We start from the raw sequence: 13,697 nt of genomic DNA, 5'->3' as shown, positions 1-13,697 counted from the left end.
CTTTTGGTGTTGCAACTGTTGACATGAAAACCAATTATTCTTACTCCCACTTTAAAATTATACGTAAGAGCAACACTTAATGGTCACTTAAGGGTCTTTTCCTGCCCAGTCTCAATTTTTAGGGTGGCAGGTGCCAGTTGGATCAGGGTGTCAAATAGAAAAGTGAACTTTCTCATTTTTAGGTGGGAGGATGGGGGTACTCAATCTGAAGGTGCCTTCTGATTTGGAGAAGGCACCTTTAGGGACCTCGGAGTTACGGCCCACCCTATTCCCGATACTGAGAATACCCCCCCCCCCTCCCAATTCCCTAGGGATCCCCTACCCCACCGCGCCCGGGAACCCTGTTACTTCTCTGAAGTGTGATCCCCGGACACAGGTTCAGGCATGGTGCTGCAGTACCTCTTCTGGCCACTGTAGTGCTATACCTGGGAGGTCTGGAGAGCTGTTGGACAATCTGACTTCCATCCAAGGGCAGGTGGAAAATCTGCCTGCTGCCAATCAATGCTCAATTGAGTGTGAAATTGCAGGGGGCCTGTCAGAGTTAGTGGAAATGCAACCCCTGCCAACTCTCAGGATGATGGGGACCGATCAATCATCATCCTGAAAATTCAGGCACTATTGATCTGAGTTTTGGATATACTCACTGAGTCCGACAGCATCCTTGGGTGGAGAATTCCAATAACTCTTGGGGCGGCACGGTGGCATAGTGCTTGGCACTGCTGCCTCACAGCGCCAAGGACCCGGGTTCGATTCCCGGCTTGGGTCACTGTCTGTGTGGAGTTTTCACATTCTCTGTGTGGGTTTCCTCCGGCTGCTCCGGTTTCCTCCCACAGTCCGAAAGATGTGCTGGTCAGGTGCATTGGCCATGCTAAATTCTCCCTCGGTGTGCCCGAACAGGCGCCGGAGTGTGGTGACTAGGGGGTTTTCACAGTAACTTCATTGCAGTGTTAATGTAAACTTACTTGTGACACTAATAAATAAACTTTAAAAAAATTATGCCCCAGGATATCATCGTGTTGGGCCGCATCTGGAGTCCCTTAAAAATGGCAGCTGGACCCGATTCTGTATTCCCATTCACAGGATGATGGGGACCGATCGCTCATCATCCTGAAAATTCAGGCACTATTGATCTCAGTTTTGGATGCTGAATCCCACAGCACTCTTGGATGGAGAGTTCCAATAACTCTTGGGGTGGCACGATGGCACAGTGCTTAGCACTGCTCCCACAGTACGAAAGATGTGCTGGTTAGGTGCATTGGCCATGCTAAATTCACCCTCAGTGTACCTGAACAAGCACCGGAGTGTGGCAACTAGAGGGTTTTCACAGTAACTTCATTGCAGTGTTAAAGTAAGCCTACTTGTGACACTAATAAATAAACTTTAAAAAAAGTTATGCCCCATGATTTCACCGAGTTGGGCCACATCTGGAGCCCTTTAAAAATGGCAGCGGGACCCGATTCTGGATTCCCGCCCCCATTCACATTTCTGCCAATAGCCCGCCCATAGCAGCTTTCAGCCCTTGACAACTCCATGGTAGCAGTGGGCAATTTAAACCTCCTGTAATTTTTGAGGAGTAGAGTCCCTACCGCAACTTTGAGGAGTCAGGAACCACATAGACCCCAGTCCCAAATGAGCAACTCACTAGCTCCTCACATTCTTTCAGTGGCAGGCTTTGAAATACAAAAGAAAATGTCATTTTAATTTCAATGTTTATGCATTTTCTGCCTTCAAACAGCCCCGACCACACAGCAAAGCATTCTCTCTTTCAAAGTATGTCAAATACTGCCTGAAATCTCACCCTTCTCCGATCGGAAAACTCCCTCTTTTAAAAAACAGAGGTTTTTCTTACTTGAGTCTTCCTTCGCTGGCACTTTATCTTTAATCCTGTGTTGCTTTCCCCAGCTTCCAATGTGTGAAGTGAGAACCCACAATTTTTTTTCTACCGTAGGAACTTTTCTCGATGTTCACGATGAACCGAAATCCTGACTCTCCGCCAATTTTCTTTCTGTAGTGTCCTGACTACGCTAGGGATTGTGGGTTTTAACAGAAATAAAAGACTTGGTTTGCACACGTATATTCAAATAATCACACAACAGGTTTTATTGAAGAGCTGTTCCTTTTCTCTGTACAGAATACAAAACTGAAAGTAAAACAGCAGCCTAAACACACACCCGAATGATAACACCATCAAATCATGTGATCAGCTCTGTATCCTTTTTGAATCTTTCACAACCCTCAAATCATTCAATTGAATGAGGGCCTAAAATATGAATTGCTCCTTTTCTTGCATAAAAGTTTTCCACTTTAAAAATGAAGGGCAGAATTTTTCCAAAAAATGGCCAGCTCTGGTTATGAATGAAGAGTGGCGGGTTTTTTGCCCTGTGATACAGGCAGGTTTTTCTCTCCAGGTCTTATAACACATTGCCATTGTAAAGCAGGGCAGCATGTTTTTGCACCTTCATCGTGAGGGGTGAGGCCTCAAGACGCTGGCAAAGTTGGGTGCCCCGAACACTCCAATTAACGTTAAAGACCCCCATTCGCCACCATCGGATCTTCACTTTCCCCCCCATCAATTCGCCAGTATCAGAACTTCCGGGCGACGGTTCCCCCCCACCCCCTCCCTCCATTCGCGGGCATCGGGTCTTTCATGCATCCATCCTCACCCCCAATTGCGGGCATTGGTGTGCCCCCCCCCCCCCCCCCCCCCAACCATGTGAAGTGAACTCCTGCTATGGGGTTGCCTTTAGGCTCTACCCCAGTAATGCCAGATTAGCATTGCCCTGTCATATCCCTGACCACCAGGGGCACAGTGGCCTCCACGCCTTTGGTGTGGTCCTCACAACTGGTCTCTGTTTTTGGGAACCAGTAGTGATTTCCACCGGCATGACATCACTCAGACAGGGGGAACATACGGTGAGGCTGGACGTTTTTGAATATTTAGGTGTATGTTGATCCATTGTTAACAGGTTCACGCTCTCGCTTGGATCTTCCCGATGCAAATCTCATTTTGCGAGAGTTTCTGGCCGCAGACAGGATTTGTGTCCACCGAGAACGGGGCTGGAAAATCGCCCCTGAAGATTCAATAAATTTCTGAGTATTATTGAAAAAATAACTTTGTTGCGGGGGGTGGGGGGGGGGGGGGGGGGGGGCTTTAAAAAGATGCAGCAGCATTTTGTTACTAAATATGGAAACGCAAGAATGATTAGTTCAATAATGTAACTGCAAACTATTGGTGGAATTTTAAGAGTGGGATGTGCTTTCTTTCTCTTCCACAGATTCAGTTACTGAAGTGTTCCAGATTCATCCACCTCAGCTTAGTATTGCCCGAAAGCTGTTATCTCAAGTTTGTGCCATAGCGGACTCGGGGATGCAAAACCTAGACTTGGGGCGTTTCGGAAAGGTTGACTTCATTATTTTAGTACCTTCTTCGGAGGTTCTTTTCCAGCAGACTTTGCAATGTGTCCGACATTCAGGTAGGCTGTTAAAACTGCTGCAAAGTTAATTTTTATAGTGAACAAAGGAATATGTTCCCTTCCGGATGTAACATTTTTCAACAGGCTCTATTTTACCCGATTCCCCAGCAGTTATAAGTTAATATACTTATTGACGTTGTCTGATTATTTATAGATAAGGAACTAACTGGTTTAACTTTAATTTCATAAGGGATCTGAAGAAACGAGGGGTGTAGCTAATTTTAATCAGGAAGTTGGCGTGATTTTTAAGTGGGCGAACACTACATTATTCTCACAATGCATTTCTCACTGTGTACTTCATCTCCTAAATTTCCTTTATTATTAATCTTTGAGGTTTGTACTGCAATATCAGGGTATGCATCCTACTCTTACGCGCCTCGCCCTCCACTTTGATCCCTCATTGCCAACGCTCGGCACATGTGTCCAAGGGGGCTATCATAGAATCCTACAGTGCAGAAGTAGGCCATTTGGCCCATCGAGTCTGCACCAAACACAATCCCACCCAGGCCCTATCCCCATAGCTTTACCCGAGCTAGTACGCCTGACACTAAGGGTCAATTTAGCATGGCCAATCCACCTAACCCGCACATCTTTGGACTGTGGGAGGAAACCAGAGCACCTGGAGGAAAATCACACAGACACGGGGAGAATGTGCAAACTCCACACAGACAGTCATTCAAGGCCTAGGATGGATGACCTGGCTTCCAGGCTGCCTCCAGTACTATTTCTCACTGCCTATACACAATCACACCAAATCAACACAATGGAAATTTCCTACCGGAATTTCCCTTTTAATTTTGGTACTGGGATTGGGAATCCAGCAGTATGAGGGAACAAATCTATTACTCAAATATATATACTAATCGTATGTAAAAATACATATAAAAAATTTAAAAATCAAATCTATCCTCTGGCACACCAAGTTCCAGATATAATTGTTGACGCTTTGATATCTCAATAGGAGTGTTGTAAACTGAAAGGATAAGAAGAATGATAAGATATAGGACCAGAATTAGGCCATTCAGCCCATCAAATAATCACAAGTTCTTTGATTCAGTGCAACTTACTATCATTTTTTTCCCCCCAGCCCCTGTAAACTTTGTTTTTCAATTTCTCTGCTGTTTGTACAGCATGAGGAACTGCTGTGGACCTGTTTTTAAAAGAATTCTTTGCTGTACAGACACTGCTCTCTATTGTATAGTACCTGTGTTCGAGGAACCTGTGATAAACTAAACTTTTTAAAGCAATACCTGCAAGGAAGCAGCCTGCAGGCAAGGCAGCAATTTTAAATTTATACAGTATCTCTTTTATATTCAATTGTTTATTTTATTTTGCAAGTTATTTTAGCTAGAGGTTCACAGCACTGCACATGTATGGTATAGTGTTTCAATTTATACACTGGCTTAAGTCTGGCTTTAATGGTGATTCCTATGGGAAACCATGCTTCACTTAAATATATTTCACTTAAAATTGGTGATTTTCAGGCATGCAACCATCAGTTTGAGTGAAGATTTACTGCGTTCTATATCAGAAAGGTTCAGTCCAATAAATCTACTCTTGACACAGAACAAACACAGAACCAACAACAAATCAATATTTCTGATTTATTGCATAATACATCTTTGTTTTTACACAGGAGTTCTCGTAGACTTGGGTCTTGAGGAAAATGCTGTAGCCTATCAAAAGGCTGAGAAATATATTATCCGGTTAGACCATGACATTCAGAACAAGTTTGAAGCTTTCATGAAAAAAGTCAAGCAGAATCCATACACACTGTTTGTTCTTATCCATGAAAACTCTCACATTGATCTTACCAGGTGAGTTTATGTTTCATTTCTGCAACTTTATTTTCATTTTTTCCTCTTCGTAATTCCCAGGAACATGTTTCATGTCGTTTGGACATCTTTGTGGCGTCTGTTAATATCGGCCTGAGACCTGTGCTTGGCTTTGATGAAGTGTGGATCCTGCTGTTTGATTGATTTTATTTATATAAAACCATTTCTCACTTAACTTTTTCCATGATGATATGCTCCCCACCATTTCATGCTGAGCAGCTAGCCTAAGATTGATAAACTAGCATCTCAATGAAACCTGACTGTGAACGAGGCTATGGTTTGATCCTAGTTCCCTTAGCGCCCTTGTGTTCTGTTGAACCACCCATTGTTTGTCTTGGCTTTAAGAATTTGTTCCTTAGGGTGGCCACATGAACTTTCACCATCTAAACTGGAATTCCACATATAAATTAGGAAATTACCTGCATTAATCCAGGCAGTTGTACCAAGAGGAGCATCTATTAAATGGCCATTTCTGCTGATGAATACATATTTTAACAATCATAAAATATTTATATCCATTAAGTTGGTGTGAAGGAAAATTAGACTTACATGATTATCTTTTTTACCCAAATTACACATCATATTTGATATTGGATGTTATGTGACCTTTTATTATTTCTATACAGTTAAAATACCAAATTTAAGTTGAATTTTTGGAAATCTCTTTATATTAAAAATATGCAAGGAAATATCTAATGATAGAACATTCACCCCAATATTTCACGTCCGGTGATGGGCAATATGGCAATGCAATTTATTTCAATCAAATGAGTAGGATTTATAGATATTTGTCAAAGGATTGTAGGATTTATGGCTGACATCTGAAGAGCCTAGACCCAGGCATTAAAAAGGTTATGCAGAAAGGCACACAGCATTTTAGACAGGAAACATACATGCAGCGCTGTTTTCCTCCTTGACAGTTCTCAGTTCTCCAGGCTTGGCTTTGGGTCAGGTGGGTAGCACCCCAGAGTAAGCAACAAGAGTAGGTGGGTCTGCTGCTAAACCTCAGAATTTGCGGGGGGGGGGGGTTTGGTTTGTGTGCGGTGATTTCAATTTCTGACTCCAGGATCTTTCTAAGTTTGTTTTCTGAACAGGGTCCTTGAATGAGTGGGAGAAGTTAGGGGGCTGGGCTTGGGGGAGCATTCTTACTCCTCCTGCCCAACAGGCAGTGCTGTAAAGGCATTTACATTCTCCCCTCAAACTATCCTACTCTCCCTTCAATTGCCAAGTTTCCGGGGGGGGGGGCGGGGTGGTGAGCTGAGCACTCTGCAATCGGGGATCCGCCGGGGGTGGGGGGGGGGGTAATTGGGGCTGTGATCAGTCGGGGGTGGCGTGGGGTGATTGGCCAGGGAGGTGAGTAGGAGTGTCGGAGCCTTATCCTGGGGGATGGGGGAGTGACAGATCTTCAGTGTCCTATGTACGCTTGTACTCCATCCACTCCCCCTGCTGGCATGAATCACAGTTTGCCTCATTTTTTGCGGTAAGTGGCATGAGATCATGTCTGAAAGCTCACTGAAAAGATGGGCACGGTTCTCTCCTGTTTTCATGCTCATTTGGCACTTAGAATTCTTTTGGTAAGATCGCGCCTCTGTCTTCTATTCATTTACCACCTTAAGCTAAAGGACTGTTACCAACTATGTGAAAAGTTTTTTCTCTGTCCCCATTATTTTGTGAACACACACTTATCCTGGAATATGGTTCCATGTGAATAGCCATTCAATATGCTGCCCAAATGGCCATTCATCAGGGTGGATTTTGTCAGTCCTCTTGAGTGTGGCTGGGAGGTGGGGGAGTCCATAAAGTATGGAGAGAAGGAGGGGCTGGGTGAGTGGGTATGGTGTGGTTGCCCATCACTTTCTCACTACCATGGCATTTTACCATCCCTGGAGAAGGTACCCAACCAGGGGCCAATTGAGCCACTGAAGTGCTCTACAAAAGGTTTCTTCTCACCACTGCTGACATTTTACCAGTAACAGATGATCTCCACTGCATGGGGAGACCACCTAGCAGCTTCCCTGTGGGCTTGGGAACCCTCTTAATCAGGCACTGCGACCCACATAGAGTCCCCTGAAGGCAATGACAATCGAAACAGTGGTCCCCTTGCCCTCTCGGGGGGCTGGCTTACTGACTTCAGCATCCCCTCCCCCAGACCCCACTTACCTGATTGGGAGAATAGCTGGCTTCCATTTCATTTTTTCTGCTAGGCACCGTCCCAGCAACAACCACCACTCCTGCAAGGCTGTGTGTGCAAAGATCCTTCCGATTATGTGCCAGAATTAAAACAGAAGAGCTGGAAAATTGTGTAAATTTATCCATCAGCCAACATCACTTGAGACAGACTATTTGGTTATTTATTTAATTCTCATTTGTGGAACCTTGCTATACTCAAATTGACCATCATGCTTGTCTATAGTACAACACTTCAAAATACTCCAATGGCTATGATACGCTTTGGGATGCTCTGAAGTTGTGAAATGTGCTATTTGAATGCAATTCTTTCCTTTCCTCTTCCTATCTAATCATAAATGAGACCCTTCTAGGCAATCTTGATTGAATCAACAAAGAAAATTACAGCACAGGAACAGGCCCTCTAAGCCTGCGCTAACCATGCTGCCTGACTGAAGTAAAACCCCCTACTCTTCCAGGGACTATATCCCTCTATTCCCATCCTATTCATGTGTCTATGTTCCCTTAGTCTTGTTTCAGGCTCTGCAGCACATGGGGAATCCAGCCAAGGTCTGTCGGATAGATTTATTAATTCGCGTGAGGCACTTGAGGCCTGCAACTTACTTATGTTGCAGGTTAGCTCCTTTCCCTTTACCCTCCAGACACAACAGTCCCGTGTCAGCTCCTACAACGAAGTGCACTGGATACAGCCCAACACTCCTGTAAGTTCACATGACATAATTCTTCTCTAACTGTCTTTTGCTGTATGTTATACATTGACTGTATTTAAAGTGTTAGCTTACTGTATAAGTATGTTCAGATTATCCTAATGTACAACTCATAACATCGGGGAAATGGTCCAAGTGAAATCTACTATCAACATGAGGGGTTGAGATTCCAAGTTCATGTTTAGATTTGGGGCTGTGTTTACATTCAGGAGTAACATACATCGAAGTAGGCCCAATTTTTGAAATAGAAAGAGTGATTTTCATTTTAACAAATGACAGTCAGCGAGAACATTGATGTTTTTCAAAGTAAGCTATTTTCATATGGAATTCTACAGGGGCTCTCCCAATCTCATTGTAAATTAGGTGAAGGTTGATATAGCATTTTTGAAATGGTATAAAATAGCCATTTGTGTAATTTCTGTGGGGATTCCTACTGAAGTTACAATGGAAAAGCAGGAGAACTTACCAGAAATTCTGTCCCTTAATGTCAACTTAGTAATCTTGAAGTTAGATGCATCGGCCATGCTAACTTCTCCCTCTGTGTACCCGAACAGGCGCCGGAGTGTGGCGACTAGGCGATTTTCACAGTAACTTCATTGCAGTGTTAACGTAAGCCTACTTGTGACATAAATAAACTAAAAAAAAGGTCTGTGTCCAAATTCATGCTAATCACCTGAAATATTATTTAATGATAAATTATACATGTGGAAGAGAGGTAATTCTGCCATAACCTGCTGACTGCAACTCAGGAAAATGTCAATTAGTCCACTATTATTCTATGAAGTGAGTGTTGTGGCACAGTGGATAGTATTCTTACCTTTGAGCTTGTTAAAAATGTCAAAACTGTGCCATTAATTCAGTGTTACCAAATTTGCATGTTACTTGTGAGCCACTGAGTTTTCAGACAATCAATTCAATCTTTGCACTTTGTGTAAGAATTTTTAAGAGTGGCTTCTACACTTTGAGGCCTGGACATTTAATTTATCAATTTTCCAGTGCTAATACTTCCCATTTGGATTGTGAGGCCTGTAGCAAACGGTTAGGAAAATCTGGCAGATTGAGTAATGTTAAATTACTCTAATTCCTGTCTCTAATTCTATTGTATTTCATCCTTACTTTTCGCTCAGGAGGAGATCAGCAATGAGGAGATGGTATATTTTGGTTTGTCTGATTACAGTAAATCCTTACAGTGGGGAATCACTAGCCCTATCCTGAGATGTGATGAGGCTTTTGAAAGAATGGTGAATACTTTGATGGAAAGGTAAACAGTATTTTTTTAAGGTTATCTTAATTTATTATAAATTATTCTCTGTCTTCAGGTCTGCCTGAACTTGTTACCTCCGTTGTTAAGAAAGTGGATGTATAGGCTGGTCCACACTATTGCTTTCCCAACTGGTCCCCACTTGTGCTGGTTACCAGTGGTTATTGCGTCCCATCCAAGATTCAACAAAAGGATACCACAGTCTCCAGTTGGCCTATCTCAGATTGTATGTTCAGTGGGGCAGGAATCAAACAGTAACCATCTCCCATTTACATTAAGCAACCTGACAGTGCCAACCTGTGCCATGGCGGACCCTACTGGGAGTTTTATGATGGGGGGGGTGGAGCGTTCAGTGAAGGGGGGAGGAAATGTCGGTGATGACTGTTGGTGGGAGGGGGATAGAAAAAGGAGATGTGGTGATTACTGTTGGTGAGCGAAGGGGGTGGGGGATGGAGATGCTGGCAATTACTGTTGGGGGCGGGGGGGCGCGGACGGAGGGAGATGCCGATGATTACTTTTGGAGGGGAGAGGGAGATGCTGGCGATTACTGTTGGGGGGGGTGGGGGGCGGACGGAGGGAGATGCCGATGATTACTTTTGGAGGGGAGAGGGAGATGCTGGCGATTACTGTTGCTGGGGGGGGGGGAAGCTGCCGTCAGTGATCATGTTGCGGCGGGAGGTGATTGTGGGTGGATATTGATTGAGGGGGATATTTTTTGGTCTGATGCGGGCACCCCAATCTCAGCCTAGCCGGCTTTACTGGCATGTTTGGGCCCTGCCCCTCAAAATGACAGTGTGAAACACGTACCCACTGCTTTTTTTTGACAAAGTCTCAAAAGATCTGGAAAAAAAACCTGCCTGTTTCTATGGAGGGAATCCTGAGATTTTGGCATTTTTTTGGTAAGATTCCACCCCTGTCCTTTATTTACTTGCTTAATACTAATCAAGCACCATTTCTTCTCCCATCCTGTGTGGAATATAATATTTATATCCACTACCAATTTCTCTTGCTTTGTTGCCCTTCCACTTTGTTTCCTGGACACCAATGGTTTCTCACCATCAGGGCAGCCACTTAACTGCTTCTCACTGTGAATGAGACTTGTTCTTTTCAGAATGGTCATTCTTACACCTCCCCTTCGATCTTTCTTCTTCAGCCATCCTTGTCCATTGCATGGTGACCCTTGCCCATTTTTCACAGGGTTCAAGCAGGATCCCTACTCATCACCTGCAGGCTAGGCCTTAACATGGGTGTCAATGTTATTCATATGAACCGTTATTTGGATTTGGTGGGTGGTTTGACAGGGATGTCCTTCTAGCCCTCCTCTCCATTTATCCGGGCTGGGGATCGGCATCAGTGCATGTTGAGAGGTACTGCCTCTTGAAACTTATATATAAGAAAAGTCCTTTGACACATCGACTGAGGTTGAGGCCATAGTGGTGCTAATGAAAAGGATTCTTATCTTCCTGTAGCTACAGAGAAGGGAGAAAAATGGAGTGCGTTGAAAATGAGACATTAATTGATAACAATAAAGTGAGAAAAATGCAATAATTTTTCATATTTTTACAATTATACCTACCAAAACTAACTCCAGTATAGCTGCATACTTAACCGCTTGAGAATAATTTTCTTACACTGGCAGGAAGCTCGTTCACTGAAAAGGTTGGGTATTCCGTACATTAATTTCTAACTATAAATGTAAACAGTCATCACAATATGATGCTTTGTATGCTTGCGTTTCCGAAGTGTGTTGCTGTAGTCTAGGCTGTCTGGCTGCAGTGCAAGAACACAAAATTTGCCTTTTTAAAAATCTAGTGCCATACTTTCCAATTGCCCTACAACAACGCAATATTGCAGAACAATGTAATCTAGCATATACACTGGAATTTCTAAATTGAAATCCTAAAAAGCCCAATTCCAACATGTACTTTTTCCTGAGAGCCAAATGAAATAACTATTGTCACGTTCAAATAAGGTTTTGCAAATTTGTCTTAGCTCATTGTGGATTTTTATAGATAATCAAAAGGAGTCCCTGCTTGAGTGTAATTTTTAAAAAATTCATTCGTGGGTTACGGGCATCACTGGCTGGCCAGCATTTATTGCCCATCCCTCGTTGCGCTGGTTCAGAGGGCATTTGAGAGTCAACCACATTACTGTGGTTCTGGTCACATGTAGGCCAGACTAGGTAAAGACAGCAGATTTCCTTCCCTAAAGGACATTAGTGAACCAGATGGGCTTTTCTCGACAATGGTTTCATGGTCATCAGTAGATTCTTAAATCCAGATTTTTTTATTGAATTAAAATTCCACCATCTGCCATGGTGAGATTCGAACCCGGGTCCCCAGAACATTAGCTAAGTTTCTGAATTAATAGTCTATCAATAATGCCACTAGACCATCGCCTCCCCTCAGATTAGACTAAATTAGACTAATCTTAAGGATGTTGAATTACAGTAATGGGAGTTCCTCTTTTTCAGATATCCCAGATTACACAGCATGGTGATCCGATGCTACCTGTTAATTCAGCAGTATGCTGAAGCTATGATGGCTGTAACATCAATGAATTTGCTGAGAGAACACACCACTCCCGAGACGCTGAGTATTATGGATGATTTGATTTGCTGTCCTGGGAAAGATGAGATTGGTCGTGGACATATGCTTTTGATACGAGTACCATCAGTGCAGCTAGCAATGCTTGCCAAGGAACGTCTTCAGGACGTCCGAGATAAGCTTGGTCTGCAGTATCGATTTGAAGTACTTCTGGGCAACCCTGCCATGGAACTTAGTGTCACCAAGCACTTTGTTACACGAATGAAGGTAGGAACGTTTTTAAAAGACGTTCTGAAGGAGGAAAAATAGCAAACTTTCTAGTACTGGAGAAATGTAATTATATATGCAAGCATGGAATGTGGAAGCAACATTCCTTCTGCAAACTGTACACAAACTGTCCTATCTCAGATTATACTTAATGCATTGAACCTCAATAAGGAGATGAGCACACTTTCAACTTGGGCCTTCCATCATCCCTTATGGCAATCAAATATGTAACTTGTAAACCTTGTAATATGCAGCAATCCTGCAACTTGCCCTCTGTAACCTGCATTGATCTTCTGGCTCAGGTACTATTCCAGTTGCCATTTGAAGATTTCCAAGGGATCGATAATCATTGATGTGTGTTTAGTGATTTGTTCCAGAGTGCAGTTGCTCTCAGTGATAAGAAATGCTTCCTAACATGAAACCTAATGTTTTGCTATGTACTTGCGAAAAGACCTCCCAGTTCTCCTGTCCTTCTCCATCATAAATAACCTATCCAACCAAACAGAACTGAATCCGTTCATAATTTAAAAAATCTCATTCAAAGCTCCCTGCACTTCTCTGATGAAAGTATTCCCAACTCCTCAAAGCTATCCTGATAACTTAAGAGTCCCTGATACTGAGACCCAGCAGAAAGAAGCAATACTTTAAAGAATTCTCCCATTGACACTAGCACCGTTGTCAAGAGGAAGCACAGCGCTTTGATCTTCACTTCAAGGTTTTCCTCAATACTTCTTTGAAGGTAGAGGTTGAACAATAAGGAAGAAGATCAGATTCTTATCATTTATTGCAGTAATGATAATGTAACATTCAATTGTTTCTTAAATGATTCCAAAGTTTGATTCTCCTCTGCCTATCTAGGAGTCCATTCATTGAGTTAATCAATCTTTAGTGAAAGAGTGCTTCTTGACATGTATTCTAAATCTTTCCTTTTTAATTGAACCTGCATCTCCTTGTTCGACACTCACAACTCCTGGCCAGAATAGGCCCAATACTCCAACATGATCTGATTACAACATTATTCCATTTCTTCCTCCCTAACTTGATGTTTTGTCAGCAGATTTCAGCATTCTGTTTTCTTTGTCTGCTCTTCAGTTGTTGGGCTTGTTCAGTACTAGAGTAATTAGGACCCATAGAATTGTTCAACTTCACCTTGAGTTATTTTGACATGGAATAGCTAGAGATCCAAAGAAAGTCTGTGTTGCTCATGCTTTGGATCAATATGTAGTACTTTATACTTGGGTGGCATAGTGGTTAGCATTGCTGCCTCACAGCGCCAGGGACCTGGGTTTGATTCCTGCCTTGGGTTACTGTCTGTGTGGAGTCTGCATGTTCTCCCTGTGTCTGCGTGGGTTTCCTCCGGGTGCTCCGGTATCCTCCCACAGTCTGAAAGATGTGCTGGTTAGGTGCATTGGCCGTGCTAA

The 13,697-nt window shown here is 43.1% G+C and overlaps 1 protein-coding gene across 1 annotated transcript in view; it reads left to right on the top strand.

Annotated features, from left to right (window-relative positions):
- greb1l (GREB1 like retinoic acid receptor coactivator) overlaps positions 1 to 13,697 on the top strand; it is a 139,176-nt gene that overhangs the window by 79,505 nt on the left and 45,974 nt on the right. Inside the window, exons 16-20 of the mRNA XM_078216079.1 lie at positions 3,276 to 3,473; positions 5,110 to 5,290; positions 8,004 to 8,196; positions 9,330 to 9,463; positions 11,937 to 12,276. Coding sequence (XP_078072205.1) covers positions 3,276 to 3,473; positions 5,110 to 5,290; positions 8,004 to 8,196; positions 9,330 to 9,463; positions 11,937 to 12,276 — 1,046 coding nt within the window. The remainder of the gene's footprint in view (positions 1 to 3,275; positions 3,474 to 5,109; positions 5,291 to 8,003; positions 8,197 to 9,329; positions 9,464 to 11,936; positions 12,277 to 13,697) is intronic.

Source organism: Mustelus asterias, chromosome 7 (genome assembly GCF_964213995.1).
Source record: "Mustelus asterias chromosome 7, sMusAst1.hap1.1, whole genome shotgun sequence".
NCBI lineage: Eukaryota > Metazoa > Chordata > Chondrichthyes > Carcharhiniformes > Triakidae > Mustelus > Mustelus asterias.
The sequence above is the reverse complement of the archived record's forward strand: the minus strand, read 5'-3'. Positions and strand labels throughout refer to the sequence as shown.